This window comes from Lathamus discolor, chromosome 2 (genome assembly GCF_037157495.1).
Source record: "Lathamus discolor isolate bLatDis1 chromosome 2, bLatDis1.hap1, whole genome shotgun sequence".
Classification (NCBI taxonomy): domain Eukaryota; kingdom Metazoa; phylum Chordata; class Aves; order Psittaciformes; family Psittacidae; genus Lathamus; species Lathamus discolor.
In genome coordinates, this window is record NC_088885.1 from 19,881,541 (window position 1) to 19,902,133 (window position 20,593).

The 20,593-nt window shown below is 35.8% G+C and overlaps 1 protein-coding gene across 1 annotated transcript in view; it reads left to right on the top strand.

The window, feature by feature from the left end:
* Positions 1–20,593, top strand: part of KCNH8 (potassium voltage-gated channel subfamily H member 8) — a 173,830-nt gene that overhangs the window by 61,005 nt on the left and 92,232 nt on the right. The window contains exon 3 of the mRNA XM_065666043.1: positions 11,568–11,699. Coding sequence (XP_065522115.1) covers positions 11,568–11,699 — 132 coding nt within the window. The remainder of the gene's footprint in view (positions 1–11,567; positions 11,700–20,593) is intronic.

Consider the following 20,593-nt stretch of genomic DNA (forward strand, 5'->3'; position numbering starts at 1 on the left):
ATTGAAACTATTTAAAGACAAGGAATTTTATGATTGTTGCCTTCTTCAAGAAGTTTTAAAATTATAGAGCTTAGGAGCTGATTGTTTAAATTATTTTTTTTCTTCTCTATATCTACACTTTCTTCAAAACATCTGCAGCAAATTGTCAATTATGATAATGGAAATGCAAAGTAACCTTTTTGAATTCAAGTAAGTTGTGAGAAAAGAACTCAGTCCCTGAATCTCTTTTTTTAGGGTCATCTCAAAGCAAATGGACTGAGGAACTACATTTAGACAAATACTACTTTTTCTTCCTGCTGCAGAAATTTATCAATAGCAAGTACATGTAGTTAAATGAGAGCTTCACCATGCTCCAGAGAGATGCATAAATATGTAGCAGTGTGGATTTTTTCCTCTTCTGTTACAGCCAAAGATGATTATACAATAAGCCCTATAATCATTGACTTAGTCCAGTCTAAGCTTTTCCATCTTCAGCTGCTGAGAAGGCTATAACTTGGTTCCCTTATGACCCTATCAGACTCACTTCCTATGTCTCAGACATCAGTCTGTAGTATTTAAAAAGAGGTCTGTTCTTACTCATAACCTCTTAAGACCTGCAGCCCTACAATTTTCCTTCACTGAAATTGGCCTCTTTCTGTCTATAAGTGACTCGTGTGAGACACTATGTAATCAGTGATGGCCACTTCTGCCTTAAGGACATTTGATTGGCTTCCCTGTGTTGTCTGTTGTATCTGTGCACCCAGCAAACAGGGTTGTTTGCACAGCCTTTTATGGGCAATTAAAAATCCCTCCTGTAAGTGGACTGGAGTGAATGGGTGTTGCTGGTACCACTGTTTCCAGTTTCCTTAGGGCTTGTGCACAAGCACAGTTTGTTTCATCTGTGACAGACCACAGGGACACAAGGGACATTTTGCCATTCTCTATGTGTATACTGATATAAACACTTTCTGAGGTATGTCTTAGGTATGTGACTAGTAGTTCTTGGCCCCCAAAGATTTGGCAAGTAACCTGTAAGGTCATGAAGGCACGATATAGTTATTTCCTAAATCTTTTCATTTTTAGAGTCAGCATGATTAAATCAAGGTATTTTAGCTCTTCTTATCAGTGTTGGAGAATGTGTATAATCTGCAAAGTCAGGGTCAAGGTCTATTTCAGATGAGCAGAATATGAATGTATAAAGGGTGAAAGTCAGAGCCTTATCCTGAGTCACTGGATGCCATCAGACAAAAGGCCATTTGAAGTCTAGGTGTAAGAGTATTCTCACATGAGCATCAGTAACAGCCAGAGGCAAACGAAGTAAACCTTAAGGCACGAAGCATCGTCCATATAGCCTCTGCTGTGGTTACAGTTGAATAATGTGGCTACAAGATACCAAAGGCTCCATTACATTATTTACAGTTAATGTATGACTTTTGTTAAACAGATAGAAAGCTTTTTTTAATGAGATTAATCTAATTTTAGATTATAGAAGATTTAAGTAATTCTAAAGAAACTTAATAAAAATTAATTTCCTTTGAAATTAAAGAAAATTAGGTTTACCCAAAGCTTTTCCTCTCTACAAAAGTACAATTACTCATTGCAGAAATTATATCTCTTTCTTCCAACAAGAAATTTAAAAACATACTTTTAATGGTTGTCTGAAAATATCCTGTACCATTTTGAAACACGGGAGTTGCATAGTACCTTTTTAATATTAACTGACTCCCTGTTTTAACAACCTCCTGAAATCCACCATCCTTTGGGAGATGTTAGGTCCAGCAGTTAGAGAAGAGACATCAGTAAGAATTTTCTATTTGAGAAAAAAAAAATAAATAACAAAACCAAACCCAAGCATCCATACAGAGATATCCATTTTCCAGTGATGTCTAGCTACTAATGTAGAGGAAGCCCCTTGACCAGTTGCTCGGCAAAATATCTCAGCAACATGACCTCACTGCTGCTCCATTGCTGCTCTAAAAATAAGAAAGCTAAAAAGCTTTTGTGGTTGCTTTGCTCACATTTAGCTAAATTATAGTACAAAATACAGGAGGAGGGGAATAAAAAGAGAAAGAAACACTGAAAAAATAATCTGAGAATAATATCTAATGGCAATTACATGAGCCATAAACAATAATTTGTATCTTTTTAAAAGCACTCTTTGTCCCTTTTCCCTATCTTCTCCTCTCCCCTTCCCTTTTCTTCTTTTCTTCCTCTCCTCTCCCCTCCCCTCTCCGTTTCCCTCTCCTTATTCTCTCCCTCTTTCCTTCTCTCTGTTTTTTTCTTCCCCCTTCCATATAGCTCAGTAGACATTAGAAATTTTCATTGATCTTGAGGAAGACATTCTTTTTAAAAAAAAGGTTATAGTTGTGGGTATAGCCAGAAAGCATGTCCTTATTTTCCTCTGTTTCACAAAAGAGGGATTTTTTTTGCTCCTTTTCTCTCCTAACACTTCCTTTGATTTACCCATGGCCTCTGATGTGTAGCCTTGAAGTGTGCAGATGTTTTAGAGACAGTACCAGCTTCTGCAGCAGAAGAGAAAGACAAGGCAGACTTCTGCTCCTCTGGAGAACCCTGGCTTAAAATATGCAGAGCCTTGAGTGAAGCAATCAGCCTGTGAGGACATAAAACAAGGGGATGAACTTCAGTTAGAAGAGGAGAAAAAAAAAAGGCAGTAAAATCCCCCGTGTACAATGTGATCTAAAAAATCTGAGATCCTTTGCTGTAATTTAATGAGACTTCAACAAGACTGCTGTTTACTCACTGACAGTGCTGATACTTTGTTCTGATGGCACTTGCAGTGACATTGGCTAATAGCTTCTTTCAATAGCAACATGATTTATTAAAAACATAATTCACTGAGAAAAGATTTGTTCTCCTAGAAGCACATTGATAAGTAAATAAATCCATATGAGAGTTTCCTGCTGCTTACTGCATTGTTACAAAGTGATGGGCTTTTCATTGCTTACAGATGCTTACAGATTAGTGTTTCCACCCAGGCGCCCTGGGCTTCCAACAACACTTAATATGAATGGCTGTTAGTAATGCTGAATGCACTTTTGCATTTTTTAAAGATCTATTTCATTATGCAACTTTATACACATCCATTTTTAGGAAGAGAGGTAGGTATTTACTTGTACTATATCGGACCGGTCACTCTTCTCTTCTAATTTTCTCACAATTTTATAGCCACACTGAAGCTACTGATAGCCTCCCTCTTCTCTTTCTTAGTTTTAAATCATATTTTAGCTAAAAACTGACTTCTTGTCCCCATGCTTCACCTTGAGTTGGGCTGTTTTTTGGTTGAATAAAAATCAAAGTACCATTTCTCTTAGTGGCTACCTGCCTTCCTCCTACTGACATTTACTTATTTTGTTCATGATCCCCAAATCCACACACTGGATTATAGTATAGACTAATTGCCACCTACCATGCTGACAATTGTGATGGGGTTTTTCATTAGTTCCCTGGTTTTCTGGAAGAGCATGAGGAGGCTCATGGTAGCATTGTCTGTCAAACTCTCCCACGAATTTGGCTAGGGAATTGCAAAAGCAGTCTGATTTTATAGAGCAGTTAAGTAATTAAGTGGTTAAAACCTGCTACTTTCCAACTGGCAGGGTTTCTATAATTCTTTTCACGCTCAGAGTATGTTTACAGCATGTGCTCACATGGGTTCAAGTGGTGAACTGGAAAGTTTAATCCTCTCTACAGTGTTATGTAATCCCAGTGTTCCAAAACCCCTCTGCCCAAAAAAATAAACCTGACAGGATGGAGATATCAGTCTGGATCCATGACTTGACCCCTTATCATGTCCCAGCTTTAGCCCTTTCCTTCCAGAAAGGTGGCCATGGGCAGCAGGCCAAGTGCAGGTTGAATTATGAACTCAACAGAAAATCCTCGAGCTTGCTAAAAATTGCTGATTAATATGAACAGATACAATTAAAATAATAGGAACTGTAGAGACACTGCTATTCTCATTAAGCAAAAAAAACCCCAACTTCTCTGAACTAAATTAATGGAAAAAGAAGTGGAAAATTCATTATCAGTTTCTAAAATGGAGCTTTGCAAATGCCAGTAGAGAACTAACCAGCAGAATACCCTTTCTGCACATAACATCTGTCTAAAGCTATATGAACAAGCATGAGACTGGGACCAGAACCTCTCCCAGTGCTGGAAAACCTCACATATCACATATTCCAGACCTTCTGTTTCTGCCACTGGAAGAGACCCTGCAAACAGGGTCCTGAAAATATATTGCATGAAGATATTTTTGTTTATATTCTTACCACTTGTTATTTGAAACTCAGAGGTGGAAAATTTTGTATGTAAGTGCAGTGGCCTGTTCGATATTGAGGTGGTTTTGCTTACAGGAAATTTCATGTAATTTTGAGACTTCTTTTAAAGAAATAAAATAATGAACTTTAAAGCAAAATCACATCATTTGAAAATGTGGCTGTGTTTAGATGAATGTAGGCTATAGCTTCTCCTGATGTCAAAATGTCAGACACAGTTTCAAAGCCCTTAGGCAGCTTACAGGGAGAAACTGAGAGAAAATAAAACCCATGTGTATAAATACATGTGGTTTTTTTTTCATATATGCAATTATATACGTAAATATATAGGCACACATGCATACACGTATAGGAGAGATCATCCTGGCTTAAGAAAATTTCTTGCTTTAATTTTTTTCCAAGTACATCCCTCAGTAGACTGAGAAATCATATTTACTGCTGTGATTATGTCTACATGTTGGATTAGCAGCTCTGAAAATCCAAAAGGAATAAAGGCCATAGATTGTAAGCACAGTTTTAACAAAATATTTCAAAAATATAGTAATCAAGGGAAAAGAAACTACTCATTTTGGGATTGCTCAAATCTAAGCAATGAAAAAAGCAGAATTCAACTGAAGAAAGTAAAGACTAGGCTGATCAGGAAGAATTGAGCCTATTTCTGAAACAGTCCATATAACAATATTGAAGAAACAGTATTTTGTTTTGGTTTTGTTTTGGTTTGTTTTGCTGGAGGTTTTTCCACTTTAACTGTAGTTATTCATATTTATTTATATAAATAGTCTCTGTCAATTAGTACTTTCCCAGGAGTTAGCTGACAAATGCTGAATACCTTATACTATTATGACCATGACAGAATAATGATCGTTGGAGGTGGAGGAAAAGTAAACTGCACACTGATAATACTTGTGAATCTGTCCTGAAGCTTTTTGCATTTAAACAGAATACATTTCATTGACTTAACTGAGTTTTTAGGTAATCCTGTGTATTTTGCTAATTGTTATAAATGTAACCCGCTAAATGTATTACATAGGGGAAGTATTTATCTACTTAAATGCAGGGTTTTTTTCTAAGCTGGATGGAGATAGGAAAAGGAAATTAGAGCAGACAAAAAGTAAGTAGTACACAGAAGGATAATGTATGTCACATGGCTTTAACAGGCATTGCTTAGCTTCACTGATTTTGCTCAATGAAAACTCAAATGTAACTAGAGGATTTTGAGATGAAGTTTCATTAAGTAGGAAAGATAGTGGAGTTATAAAAGGAGAGACAAGAAAGGCTGAGTAAACAAAGCTGAAATGTAGATGTACTGGAGTTCATAAATTAGTTTGCATAAAATGTGCACTGCAGACTGTGCTAGCTGCTGCATACAAAAATTATGAAGAACACTAAGGTTGGAAAAGTCATGCACTCAAACTAGGAGCTGCCTAACAGGCAATGTCTGTGTCTACACAGTAATACATGGAGATGGGTTAAGCCTGTCTCTGCTTATCACTGGCAGGTTGCAGGAGAAGCAAGGATAGCAGATTGCTGAGCTAAAAAGTGTTTCCTCTTAGAACATCATTTCCCTCTCTCCTCTCCATCATGGCAGTGATGGCAGAAAAAGTTAGACATGCTGGGCAACATGATGTGAGTCACTGAGTCACCTGGCAGCAGAGAGAACACAATATAGGTTGAAGTTCAGCACAGAAAAAACAGGTGGAAACACATGGATGGGTGATTTGCACATTCTCTGATGAGATGTCATAGATTTTAACAATTTCATGTGGTATTCCATTGCCTATACAGATGGATGCAGAGATATTTTTAACAGAATATTCTAATTTAGCTCCACAGGTTTAACACCTAATTTTTCATACTGGAATGCAATTTTTACTTTGTTATCAGGGTATCTTATATACCACCTTCCCTCTACAAAGTTCTTGGCATACCACTGTATTCTGGCTTAGAGATATTTTGGAATGTATTTACACTGACTGTCAAAACTTGTAGGGAGAGTTTCTGGCAGGATACAAGCATGACCAGTTTGCCATACAGAACCTGGTGAAACAAGTTTTTGAGCCTTTTTTACTACTTTTATGAAACTGTTGGCACAAGCATCGGTGACAATTTAAGTCAGTTATCTGATAGCCCGTATGTGTTCTTGTTAGTGTTCCTGCACTATTACCAGGCCAAAGACTGTTACTAAGGTGTAGCACACAGGCTGTCAGATACAGTAGCAGAATTCAAGGAAGAAAAAGTACGGTAGATTTTGTTAATACATATGTGTGTTTTCTGTAGAGATGATGAAGAATGAGGTGTTCATTTGCTTAAAGCAGCAAAACTTTGAATTATCTCTGTTAATTGATCATTGTCAAGTATCGATGAGAAAGTACTTAATTATAGCTATATACTTTTTCTTTCAGCTCCATTCCCTTTCTGTTTAGTTCAGTTGACTTTTTTCAAAAAAAGAAAAAAAACATACCTAAAAAGCATTGTTTTCTTCTTTACACTTTGCTCTCCTCAACAAAATGTTGACATCTTGTCAAAACATTCAAAATGAAATGTTATCAGTGACACACTGGGAATCTTTGGATAAGCTAATGAAAGAGAGAGCTTGGTTTCCCCAGGCAAAGTCTTTGGCATCCTGGTCTGTCAGTCTTGTAGTCTCCACTTTTTGTGATGGAAAAGTGAAAATGAGCACTTTAAAACTTCTCTGGCATTATCCTGTATCCAGTAGCAGGTTTATTTTGCTAACAATTAGTAACACTGTCAATGAGACCATGCTGTAATGCTGAAGATTTGCATCAACCTTGTTGAGAAGTTGTTACAACTATCTATATAAAAATATTTTTATCTTTTGCATAACAAATCCCTGGAGTTGGGGTGGTGAGTTTTACTTTTTTTTAAGGTTTGATTTACATCTGCTTAAAAGAATATTTAGTTGACTAAGTCAAATACTGAAACAAAGAAATGTGCCATATTTATGATGTTTTGTGCCTCCTAATTCTGTCCCCTTAGGAATATATATCATGACAATTATTCCTTGAAGAGTGATTGTCTTGTGCCACAAGACTTCTGTATCTAATATGCAAAACATTTAAACTGTCTTTTTTAATTCAGGTACTCAGTTTTTTAGACTATGAAACATTACATTTGGTTAGTCTGGTATGTTATGTACGCATCCAGAGCTTCATGAAAGAGCTCTTCATGTTTATCCCTCTTCTTCTCACCACAGAGAGGTAGAGGTAAATCACAGGAATTTGTTCATTTGTTATTTCCTCCCTTTGAGTGACACAAGGGGTAACACAAGCTGGCTTGGTGCCTGTCTTGAGAGTGGTGTGGTAAGTAGTCTTGAGGAAGTGAAAGTCTGGAAGTGGGTATAACTACTGACAGTTGATACATAGAAAAAAAAGGAAGCCTTAAACTTGTCTGCCTGGACAAAACTATTCCCAGGCTGTCAAGAGCAAAAGAAGAACATAGCTTTGCATACATATCACTGGTTCTAAGTAATTCATAGGAGTATGTGTGGCTAAGAAGATACTGCAGGAAAGCTTAATTAAAATTTTTATGAAGGTCCAAAATTAATTTTTGTGAAGAATTAAAAAAAAAAAAAAAAAAATAAAAGAAGTTTGTCAATCCTATTCCATTTCTGTGTTCTACCTCTACAATATTCCGATATCCACCCAAGGCTTCATTCTGAGTATTTCGTTGGAATTTATCTAGGGTGAGCATGACTAAAGTTTGAGTGAGTATTATCATACTGTGAGTACACATAGCTCATCAACATGGCTAATGGTTTGAGTCTGTTCTTTGGTTTAAGCAGTCCTTATCTTCCAGTGAAAGGAATACTTGGCTCTGAAGGCTATTGGCAATCTGACAACAGGGTTTTGTACAGAATTTCCCTTTTAAATTTGTTGGTCTTTTGACCTTTTGATTTCAGTCTGAGAACAGACTTCTAACTGTCAGAACGAGGAAAGGTAGAAAGGGTGGTAGAGAGTGACCACAAAGCACTCTTTTTTATGCATATATAAAAGGTGGACTATACCCAAGTTGCTTTGTGATAAGATTATGCTTCATTTGGTCTCTTTCCTGCTTCCCTGTGATGTGCTTATATAAGCCTTGAGGTTATTAAAATATATTTTGAACTTTCAGTTCATAATGCAAGAGAAAGATTAGACTCTTTCTCCAAGAGTGGTGGCTTGGAGCAATAACATGGGTCTGTATATAAATAAACCTCTTAAAGAAATGTCTTTGATAGGTGACTCTTGACAATACAGAAGATATTAGTGTGCACCATCTGAAGCAAGAAAGGAATTTCTGTCTTACAAATGAGTACACTGAAAAGAATTGTAACAAAATAGAGCACTTTTTTGGTAAGATATTCTTTTGGCTCATAGAATTATATGATGCTGGCTTTTAGTAAACGCTGCATAACAGATTGCCCTGGATCAGTATATTTTTCCAAGAATGCTCCTCAATAGTAAAAGACAGCACAATTTGTTTCTTCACAGAGTGCAAGAGCAAACTGACCTAGTCCTGACCTAAACTGGATCATCTCCTCTAGTCCTGAAGAGTACTTCATAATCATTTGCTACTTGCAGAGTAAAGGCAGAAGAACAAAAAAACCAAGCCAACAAGCTCAGCTTAGGACTTCTTAATATTAACTGTATAAGTAATTCCAAGACTAACAGCTCCACCATGCAGGGCATAGTTTGGAATTCTTCAAGAAAGTAATAGCCAATACATGTATTGGGTATGTGTTTTCTTTACTAGTGCATATAATTTTTATGCATAATTGCTATACTTAATCACAATATCTTCAGACATATTTAGAAGAGAAGGAGGAGAATGAGGACAGATAATGACAGAAAATACGATTGAAGAGAAACAGCAAATGACATTAAATGGTGACAGGATGTGGAACAATGTCAGTGACTAATGTTTACCTGCAAAGAATTTGAATGTACTTTGATTATACAAAAGAGCAAATTAATTAAAATGCAAAATGTTAAATGGATCTGTCTCTATTTCTAGTGATGAACCATGTTACAATAACTTCCTTAAACCTACAAATCTGTCATTTTAGATAATATTACTGAATGTGTTTCTTAGCATAACTGAGTTAGATTTGTTTGAACATGGGTGATGATTACAAGTTTCTTCCAGGAGCCGCCTTAAATAACTAATTTCTGTGTTTGTATGTGTCTTGAAAAGGCATGAAACAATTGAAAAGAGTAGGATATGCTTCTATTTCTGGAGGAGATTCAAACACTTGTTTAAAAGACCATTGCAGCTATTGATGCTGTTTAGAGGAAGGAGATCAGAGCAACTTCTTGTACAACTGAAACTACTGCTAGAAAGCAGCCAGGCAGAGTATAATTTTTTAAATAAGATTTTGTCCAGTTTAAGATATATAATGAGTAAAGTAAAATTGCTCAATGCTGCTGCTTTTTGAATGCATCACTTCAGATTGATAGGGTGATGGCCCTCTATAATTCTTCTGACAGTAACACTACTGAGCAGTTTTTCCCAGAAGTTTTGATAAAAGAGTCAATTAATGAAGAATGTAAAATTACAATGCAAGAAGAAACAGTAGAAATACCTTGCTTCTGACATCAGTTCTACCTTCTTTTAAAAGGGCTTGTTTGCTTTCTCTGTATTCATCTTCATAATAAGAATCTTTAAGCCCAATATAAATCAAATATGCTTTTTTTCCATGATTTTTCTCTCCTTCAGTCTTCTTTCCTCCTATTCCCAATTATCCCTGTCCCTTTTTTAAACACCTTATGTGGAAGCATTACCTGATGACTGAACTAGTAGTGTTGTGCTCAAAGATGCCAGTCTGCCTCTTGGAAAGCTTGACCAGGACAGAGAGGATCAGATAAACTTCCTTTGAAGCATACTGTTGTACCTTCAGCTGTGGTGGTCCTTCAAAAGTGAAGCTGCTGGTTCACCTCCCATGCTTACATACTTCCCTCACAGGCAGTCAGGGAACTTCCAGTTGAAAATTCAAATTAGAAAGCCGAATCGGGATCTTGGTGTGTCCAGTTAATTTTCAAAACTGCAGAGTTCCAAAGTTAGTGAATAGAGGGGGAAGTGACTCATCTGCTTGTTTTTTCCTAAGGAACCCTCTAAAACTCAGCTGATCCTTTGGCAGTAATCAGCTGTGGCAGCAGTGGTCCTGAGAACTGTTATGGGGCTTTTTTACGAATTAAAGTAGTATGTTAGTAAGGAACATGATCATAGAAGTATAAGAAGCCCAAAAAAGAAATTTAAAACTAAAAAAACGTAATTATCTAGCTATACTTACATATCTTATAAATCATTAGTAGGCTGGTTGGTGGTGGTGGTGGCATTAATACCCAGCTGGGCTGGATTATCCCAGAATGGATGGGATTGAAACATAGGATGTTTTTTGAGATCTTTATTATACGTCTAGTGCATTACCAGCATTTAGGCGTTCATTATCTTCCGGTATGAGTGGTCTGCATTAACAGCAAACTTATGAGTGATGTTGCTGGAATTGAAAAACTGATCTTGCAAACAGGACGTGTGACAAAACCAGTGACAATATTAACAGTTTATTTTAAACCATAGAAATATGTAACAGGTGTAGACAGAGGTTTACAAGAATTAAAACTATTTCCAAAGTCAGCATTGTCTAACTTAAGTTTTAGCAAGGTGAACATTCTGGACAATAAGGAAAATAGCTGATATTAATCTTACAGATGATGTGTGGTATTATAAATCTCATCATCTGTAAAATGCATGAACTTAATTCTGTTTCTGTTCTAAGTCTGATGTCTGATTAGTTTAAATATCTTTGAATTAGTGGAATGATGCCCTGAATATCAGGGGTTCTGTCAAGTGATTTTAATGAGTATCAAGTCAGATGGTTAAGGGAGAATGATTCTACAGTAAGCATGGAAGTTTCAGATGTCAGGATAACAAAGTGAAAGCTATTCCAGTAAAATAAGCAACATCAGTTGAGAGTGCAAAAGAAAGCATGGTTTCAGAGGAGTAAGCAGCTTCATTAAACTCTATTAATGATCCCTGTAGATAAATTTTGCATTTAAATTAATGTCTTGCTTCTAGAGAAAGCAGCATTACTGAGTTTCAACCGATGATGCAAAGAGATTTAAATGGGCTAAACATCTGTGATACCCTGACAACTGACCTTCTAAATAAGATTTTTTTTTTTTTTTTTTGGAATTACATGAGTTGCAGACTTAGTAGTTCCTTTTTTTTTTTTTTTTTTTTTTTTTTTTATCTCTTCTAAAAGACAGCTGTTTGAATTAAAATCATTCTTTATCCTTGCAGGGTCTTCATTCTGGTGCTTACTGGATATTGTTCCTATAAAGAATGAAAAAGGAGATGTAGTACTCTTTCTGGCTTCTTTCAAAGATATAACAGACACAAAAGTGAAGATTCCTGCAGAAGACAAAAAGGAAGGTTTGTGTAACAACATTGATAAGAACCAACACTGATGATTTTTTGAGAGTCATACCTACATGAACTCTCCCTCTCATGTACAGTTTTCAATATAGAGATCTCATAGCTTTCCAAAGAAGAAATTAATATATGACATGGAAAGAAAAATACTCTGTTGAAATTCTTGTTTGTAAGTTTTTCTTATTTATGCATTGATCCACAGTCGGTAAACATAGAATCCAGGGCACAGAGTACCTTGTCTTTAAATTTGAATTTGTTTTAATATGACATTATTTAATTTATTTACTTTCTAGATCTTTTTAAAAGCTATCTTTTAAAATATTCCTCCTGTGAATTTGATTTCAGCATTGCTGAGAGATGGGTGAATGCATTTTTTCATGTTTTTCCATGAGCTGAACATACAACTTTAGAAATTATTTTGCATGTTGAGTGGATCTATTCCTGTTTCCTTTAATTTTCATTACATTATACAGAATCATTATATTTATTTTGTCTTTAGGAATATCCAGTAGTATAAGAAACACATTCTCACATTTATTTGCTTCTGAAAGAAAACAATTCAAGGATTCTCAGATGAATTTTGAAAAAGATTGTGTTATACTAACACTTCACAGCTGCCATAACATAATTTTGACTGTATAGTGAGTCAAGTTTTGCTGAATTCTACTAACACAATTCAAAGACAGTGTGTGAGTATGGAGGTTATGCAGTCAGCATTGACCTTTGTTGTGTATCAAAGGAGTGAACTTATCCGAGGTTTACATTTTGTAAAGGTGTAGTGAGCCAAGACATTAGGTTTACATCTTTTTGGTGTCAAAGGAACTGTCTAGAAAAGATTTTCTGCATACAGAAAGAGTAACTTTCAGAATTCTGTAAAATTTCATTAATGTTTAATTTTCCAATCTGATACCCTCTGGGGTTTATTTAGTTTTTTCACCCTGTGATAGTCATTTGATCTCTGATTATCTCAGAAAATACGTAGGTATGGCCGTAAGACTCCTTTTATTCTTTAAGTGTTTCTGAAGTGGGGGAACAGTTAATACTCATCTTTTTCTGATTTAAAATATTAACTTTTCAACAAAATAGTTATATTTCAGTTACAGAGAATTGTAATTCAGGAATTTTTTTTACACCACTTGAGTAATTTAAATCATAAAATATGCTTCTATGTGCTGCTGAATATTTGCAAACCATTTATGTTAACAATGTCTGCCTCTTCTGTACATCTGGACAAATAATTTCACCTTTGTCTTACTTTTCAAGCCCTGAATAATGGAGGATTTGGGTTTTTTTCAATCCTTCACTTTTTGCACTGAACATATTTGAGAATTTCTCATCTGAAGGACCGAAGAAAGGTTTTGAAGTAGTAAACTAGTTTTGCAGCTTTTGCTTTGTTACAATTTCAACCAATTGCTTCACCTCAAAGTAACCTATTTAAAATCTAAAAAATATTTTATCTAGTTTCTCCTAAAGAAAACTTTACTGTTATGGATGTTTTAGGGAGGTACTTTGTTAAAACGTGATACATGGGGTCATGTAGAAGAGAGATTGTCAGAACATCTGTGCTTTAAAGGTTAATGATTTTCCTTAGGAGAGATATAGATTTTCAGGATACCCTCAGCGAGAAATCACATTTGGTATGCCACTGATGACTTGATATAGGCATATCACTGATTACTTGTAAAATGACAGCTATTGTTTATGTAATAAACATTTTATAGCTGTATGCTTATTTTAGGATGGATTAAAATTATCTTTAGCATTTGATGTTCATGTTAAATTGCAAATTTTAGCAGATTTTAACTCTTGCTTGCTGTTGCACATTTAAAAATTTGTATTCATCCTGAATAGAGCACAATCCTAAAACTTGGTTTTTAATCTTTCTCTTTATACTAATTTTAAAATGGGAATCATTTTATGCTATTGTGATACTTGTTTGCATCACAGCAACAGAAAGTATTACTGCAGGGCTCTGCCAAAAACACTGTTTTGTATTAAAAAACCCCACAGGATTTAACCATTTATTCAAAATATTTACAAACAATTCCAACATTTTAATTTTCTGTAAATCAGCATGGCCTATTTATATATACTATATATATAAAAATAAATTTAGTGTTATGTTAGCTTTTTAAGTAACATTCAAATTCTTCTATGCAAGAGTGATTCATTAGTCTTACGGTAACGAACATCATATCATTGTCAGAAAAGAATTCCTATTACAATCTATACAACTTGATTCAGTATCTGAAATCTCAGTATGTTTAGCTTCTAAAAGTAATTGGTTATTCTTAGATCACAACTTCCATCAGGCATGTAGGATGCACTTGTTCAGAGAAAATCGAATTTACATTATGTTATTAAAGATCTCTTTTAATGTTCAGTGATTAACATCCTTTGCAGTGATTGATACACATTCCCAGATATTTTCACAGTTAATATTGCTAAAAATATAATTTTACTTTTTCAAAGATTACTGAATTTGTCTTTTAAAAAAATCAGATAACTTGGAAACTTACCAGCTCTTGCTATAAGATAATTGTAATTATGAGCAGTTTTCTACTGCATTTTTGGCATATCTATTTTGTTGTGTGTGGGAAGGAGAACTTGGATACGTGGTCAGTATGAAACTCTTTTGCCATGAAAGGCTGTTTTATTATTTTTTTTGGTTTATCTCTTCTCTGCTCTGCCCAGAACAGACTTTGATAATTTGCATGAAACATTAAGCCAAATCCCACCTCCTTTTAATTTCCAAACTCCTTAGACAGCTTATCTAGCAAAATTCCTTAATGTTTCTTCTCTCCTAAGCCTTTGGACTCCTTGGCACTCCACCAGCACTCTGTGGTAATACAATGACTGCTGGTCCCTCCAGAAGTCTTCTCCAGACTCATTCTTCCTCATACCTTTTCCACCTTTGATGCCTTCTGTTTCTTCTTTAAAATCTTGTTCTCCTTCTACTTTCAGTGACATCTTCCTGAGCTTTATCTTCTGGGTTTATGGCCTCTCTTTTCTTGTGGATTGTCTTTTTACTTTTACAGACCTTGGGAGTTGATACTTTCTTTGATTTTCCGCGGATATTTTCTCATCTATTTTATCTCATCTGTTCACACAACTTCAGTTGCTCCTTTGTGCCTGGTGCATTGCAAAAGTCCACGTTTTTGCCTGATTTCCCTTTACCCAGCGCAAATGTCAGGTGTCGTCTGTGACTCTTTCTTTTGAATGTCTCATTCTAAATACAAATTTAAAGGAACTTTTTTTCTGCCCTTCTCCTGTTATAAAAGTTTCCAGTGAAATCAGCCCTATCAACCAACGGGAAGAGCAGACTTTGTTTTAAGGCTTTCATATAAGACAAAAACACATGCCTAAGATATTTGGCAGTCTTTAAGAATGCTGTGACAGTCAATGGTTCTTATATGTCTTTTTTGGTTTGGTTTAGATTTTTTTTAGTTAATTTACTATCCTTCTCCCCCACCTCACCTCCCTTTTAATTGCAATGTCCGTAGAGGACTCAATTTTTCAATATTGCTAATTTATTCTCAACAATATATGTTTCCCTACCTGTATAAGTTTATTGTAGAAATGGACATTGCTTTCCATCTGTTTAATAATACCTATAGTTATCTACTGTTGTGAAAACAAACTCAACAGCTTTTCTTCCTAAACTTGGGCTCTTCAATCAAATTGCTGGCTTTTCCAATATACAGGAAAAGTTTCGGTTTTCTATAAACATAGTGTTTCCTTCAGAAACCATCTCTTATACAGTTTTATAAGAGATTTATTTTAGCATCCTGACTTACAATTTTGGTAAACTGGTTAAGATTCTCATTGTGCTTCCAGGGGAAAAGTGATTGAACTGAAAATACCAGACTCCAAATCTGAACTCCTGTATGGTATGGCTGCTTCAGTGATTTTTAATTTCTGAATATGATCTTTCTGTAATACACTTGGACACATGCTGGAACTTAATGAAATTACAAGAATACAAGTAGGGAAATAAGAAATTAGATTAGTCTGCAACTCCTTTTAGATCTCTAATCTGTCTGCAAATATGAAATAATTTGGGTTATATAGATCAGTACAGTATATATATAATACAGTTATAGTGTTATAACCACTGCTAAAATTTCCTTGTTGAATGTGACTCATTCCAACAAGTTTCCTTCAGCCTCCATTGTTAATCCATTGGTGTATTTTTAATTTGAAAAAAAATTTATCCCTTTGAAAACAATTATCAGGACAAATTTTCTGAGCTTTATCCTAGCATTACTGTAAAAACGTGTGCAATACATAGAAACCACATAATCACACAGTAGATGATGTGGGAAGTTATCTCTGGAGATTGTCTTCTCCAGTGTTCAATATTCAAAACAGGGTCAGCTATAACAAGACCATGTCCAGATGTGTGCTGAATATCATGAAGGATGGAGACTTCACAACTTGTCTGGGCAGCCTGTTACAGTGTTTGATTGCTCACAAAGGAAAAAAGCTATTTCATATATTTGAACAGAATTTCACATATTTATATTTGTGCCCATTGCCTTTTGTACTTTCAGTGGGCTCCAATAAGAAGACTCTGGCTTTGTTGTCTTTATTTCCCTCATTAGGTATGTATACACACTGATAAGTTCTACCCCAAGGCTTCTCTTCTCCAGGCTGAACAGCCCCAGCTCTCTCAGCCTCTCCTCCTATGTCAGATGCTTCAAACACCTGATCATTTTTGTGGCCATTTACTGGATTTGCTCTAGTATGTCCATGTGTCTCCTGTACTGAGGAGCCCAGATCTGTACCCAGTGCTGCAGATGTGTTTTACCACTGTCATAGAGGGGGAGGAATCATCTCCTTTAACCTGCAGGCAGTGCTCTTCCCAATGCAGAATTCAATGCTGTTGGCCTTCTCTGCCACAAGGGTACATTACTGGCACATGTTAAACTTGGCATTTACTAGGACCTTTGAGTCCTTTCCTGGCAATCTGCTTGCCTGCTGTTGGCCCCCACCTGGACTAGTGCATGGTTTTATTTTTCTCTGGTGCAGGACTTTGTTGAACTACATGAGGTTCCTGTTGGCTCATTTCTCCGCCTGTCTGGGTCCTTCTGAACCATCTTGCATCTTAAGCATCAACAACTCCTCACTCTCAAATTGTATCACCTGCAAACTTGCCGAGAGTACACTCTCCGTTTTCTAAGTCATTAATGAAGTTAAATAGTATTTGCCATAGCATCAATGCCCCAGTCATAATGCTACCGAGCGTCATCCTGCTCGACTTCATGTTGCAGATTACAACGCACTAAAGACCAGCAATTCAGCCAGTTGTCAGTTCACTTCACCGCTTCTTCACTTGTTTGTTGGTCATCCTCATATTGTTCCTAGTTTGAAGGCCTCCTTCAAGATTGGCCTGCCTGTTGGCAAAAAATGCTTTTATCCTTGTAATAACGTGAATTAAAAGTCGTACTACACCCTTTCCCAGTACAGATTAAACTAAGCTGCAGTGTTGCAGTTTAACTAGCTAGCTTTTTCTGGCTTATTAATCCTTAGCTCTATAGAAATTTCTAAGAAAACAGATTTATTTTGATTATGCATCATTTGTTGGAGGGAGGGGTTGTTCTTTTGAATGTGCCATGGGTGATATACCATGTGCTAAACATTTTGCTTTCCAGATTTTTACATAAAAAAAATGTCTGTTGGGGGCAGGGATGGGCTGCACTTCTAAGAAATTCTTCAATGTTCACTTTGATTTATTCTGCTTAATTACCCTCACAGCTACTTGATGGTTGCTCAAACTACAGCAGAGCTTATGGGGAATGTGAAGCTGGAGGGCAGTGACCATGAAATGGTAGAGTTTCTAGATCCTTCAGGAGAGTGGATTTTGGCCTCTTCAGGGATCTGGTTGGTGGAGTACCATAGCATAAAGCTGTGGGTGGAAAAGGGCCTAAGAAAGATGATTAATATTCAAGGATCACCTCCTTCAGTCTTGGGAGCAATGCATCCTGACAAAGACATACAATTCTGTCAATGGATGAGTTGAGATAGAAGCACAGTTTTACCCTGACTTTCCTACTGTGCAAAGGACTAACATATTGGAGAAGCCTTTGCACTACAATAAGTTAGTTATGACTTCTCCAGGATGACTTGGCTTCTGACTGACAATTAGAGTAGATGGGTCTGCATCTCTTCCAACTTAAGAGAAAATGCTTTCCTCCTGGTAGGTACAGGAGAGTGTAAATGAACACCTGGGGGACAAAAATAGAGCTTCCTTTCTACTGTCTTCCTGCAGATATATGTGAGCATATCTGCCTCTCCTCTTTCTACTTTCTTATGCAAGCAAATAAGTTATATTTGAGCCTTGAACCTGTAGAGATGTATCAGTCTTTACGGCCAGCGTTTTAGCTTTTTAACAAGAGTTAAATATAAGTGGCAGTTCCACTCCAACAAATCTGAGAGAGGCACAGGATATGTTCTGGAAGTGAGGAAAAAAGTGTCTTTTGTGGTATGTATTGAGTGAAAATGAGAAAAAGAAAAGCAAATTCTTGAGCAAATGCAAAGGAACAGACTGTATTCTGGGATATCATGGAAAGGTGAAAGAATATATGCATTAGGAACCAAATAGTTCATTGACTCACCGGTTCACGCATAAATTCATGAAATCACCTCTAGATTTTCCTTATAAACCAAGTTATTAAAATACTAGAAGGGGAAAGTTGTTTGTTTGGGTTATTTTGTGGTTTTGGGTTTGTTGTGCTGTTTTTTTTCATTCTGGTGCTTTTCTGTTTGTTAGACTAGGTTGATGAAAGACTCAATGGAAAATATATTCAGATTTTCCTTTTAGAGTTTGCTAGCTAGAAGAGTTGTGTATGTGGTAAGAGGTTTTTGGAGAGTTTTCTGACGGGTTACAGGGATGTTTTTTTGAGGAGGTAGAGGACTGAAAAGCCTTTGTACGTATGTCTCTTTTCTATGGAAAAAATTTGAAAAGGAAGAAATGTCTTTAGAGACTTTCATAGGCCTAGACACAGCCTGGTGTCTTATATTTTATTAATTAAGAGAACATGAGGATGAGAATGCATACTGTATATGCGTTTTGTGTTCAGATACACAAATAACAGGACTTGGACCATTTCCAGAATTCACCTGTAACTGCAGTTATATTGAATGTAGTTCATACTGTAGCTCCTTTAAGCAACACTGAAGTTCTATAAAGACTCAGCAAGTCAGACTTATTACAGGTGAGAATTGTTTAGCTGTAGCAAAGATGGTTTTACGACCATCCATCCTACCTTGTAAAGTGGTTTTGGTTTATGACCAGTCATGTTCATAGTCTGAAAATCTCATTCCTTGAGAAATAGTCAGTGTAGGTTTGGGTTTTTCCTAGACCACATGAAACATTTACACAGACATTATAGGCTTTTGAACTTATATATGTCTTAGCTCTCTAAGCTAAATTTTAAAAAACTATTTTCCATCTGTGTTTTAACTTTGGACAAATTCCACTGACCACAAATTGTGTTTATAGGTGGCTGGTCTGGTTCTGAATTGTAGATAAATACATTAAGAAAACTAGTCTTCATTTTCAAAAAGCTTGCTTCCATTGCAGGATAGAAATTATTCAGGTGTATATATTCTTACTTTCACTTAAATAAGTGAGGAACATGAACTTGTGTGCAATTTTTTTTTAATTGTGAAAAGATCAATGATTTTGGAATTATGATCATATCACATTAACCTTCCTTAAATATTCTGGAGGAAAGACTATCAGCAAATAAACTATGTGATTGAATTTGTAAAATTAAAGGGGAAAAAAGAAAAGAAAGAAATTGTACCTTTAGGTTCAGCAAGACTATGTCCTTACATACTACATCCTTACACAGAAAGACAGACATCGGCGCTTGCTGAAGTCAATCAAAAGTTTCTTAATGACTTAAAGAATTTGAAATATTTAAACTCTAGGAGTTTTTTTAAATATTTTCAATATTCTCTGTATTATTACAGTTAAGTTTTTGTTCATAGTGATAAATAAGCATATGACTTTGCATGAGCTAACATTCACTGTGGGAAATGCAACCTATGCCAGGTTTTTTTTTTCTCCCTATTCTTTTTTTCTTAATGATAGAAGAACCAGCAGCCCAAAAGGTGCTTAAGGATTTCTTATCTCATAAACATACCACTGTTTAAAGGTTTTTACTGTCCCTGGAAGTAACATGTATATGAGGCCCTTAGTGACCTGCTTTACTGGTGGACTTGGCAGTACTGGGGTAATGGTTGGATTTGATAACTTTAAAGGTCTATTCAAACCTAGATGATTCTATGGTTCTATGATTCTGATCTATGAAACTGTATTAATGTATGCTGCTGCTTTTTTCACTGACTGTTCAAAGCTGAATTTTCTCTGGGCACAATACAAAAATTATGAAAATCATACAATTGATTTTGTGCAAAACTGGTTCCTTTAAAAAATATTCTGTAATAATATTTACAGGCTTTCAGCTATATGTGCTTTAAGTACACCTTCTTATTGAATCAGTTAATCTGTTAACAGAAAAAAAAAATGGTTACAGGCTAGCCTGGATCCACCATACAGCTAGCAGTTCTGTGAATATTTGGTTGTTGTTGACAGAAAGAATGTGTCTGCAACCAACAGAACTCCTGCAGCCTTGCTCATGGTAGTGCTTTTATTCTGTCGTTAATACAAAAGCAGGCTTTTATCAGTTTTCCTTTTATTGACAATTGGCGGTGTGCTGTCCCCTGGAGAATAATATCTGAAACTCAGCTGAAAGTTTCAAAAATCCTACAAAACTTCATAAAAGCATTCTGATTTTGAAGGATTTTTCTGTTCTTTCAGAATCTATTTGTACTGCTTTTCCTTAATTGTCTCCTTGTTGGGCTTTTTGTGGGTTTTGGGTTTG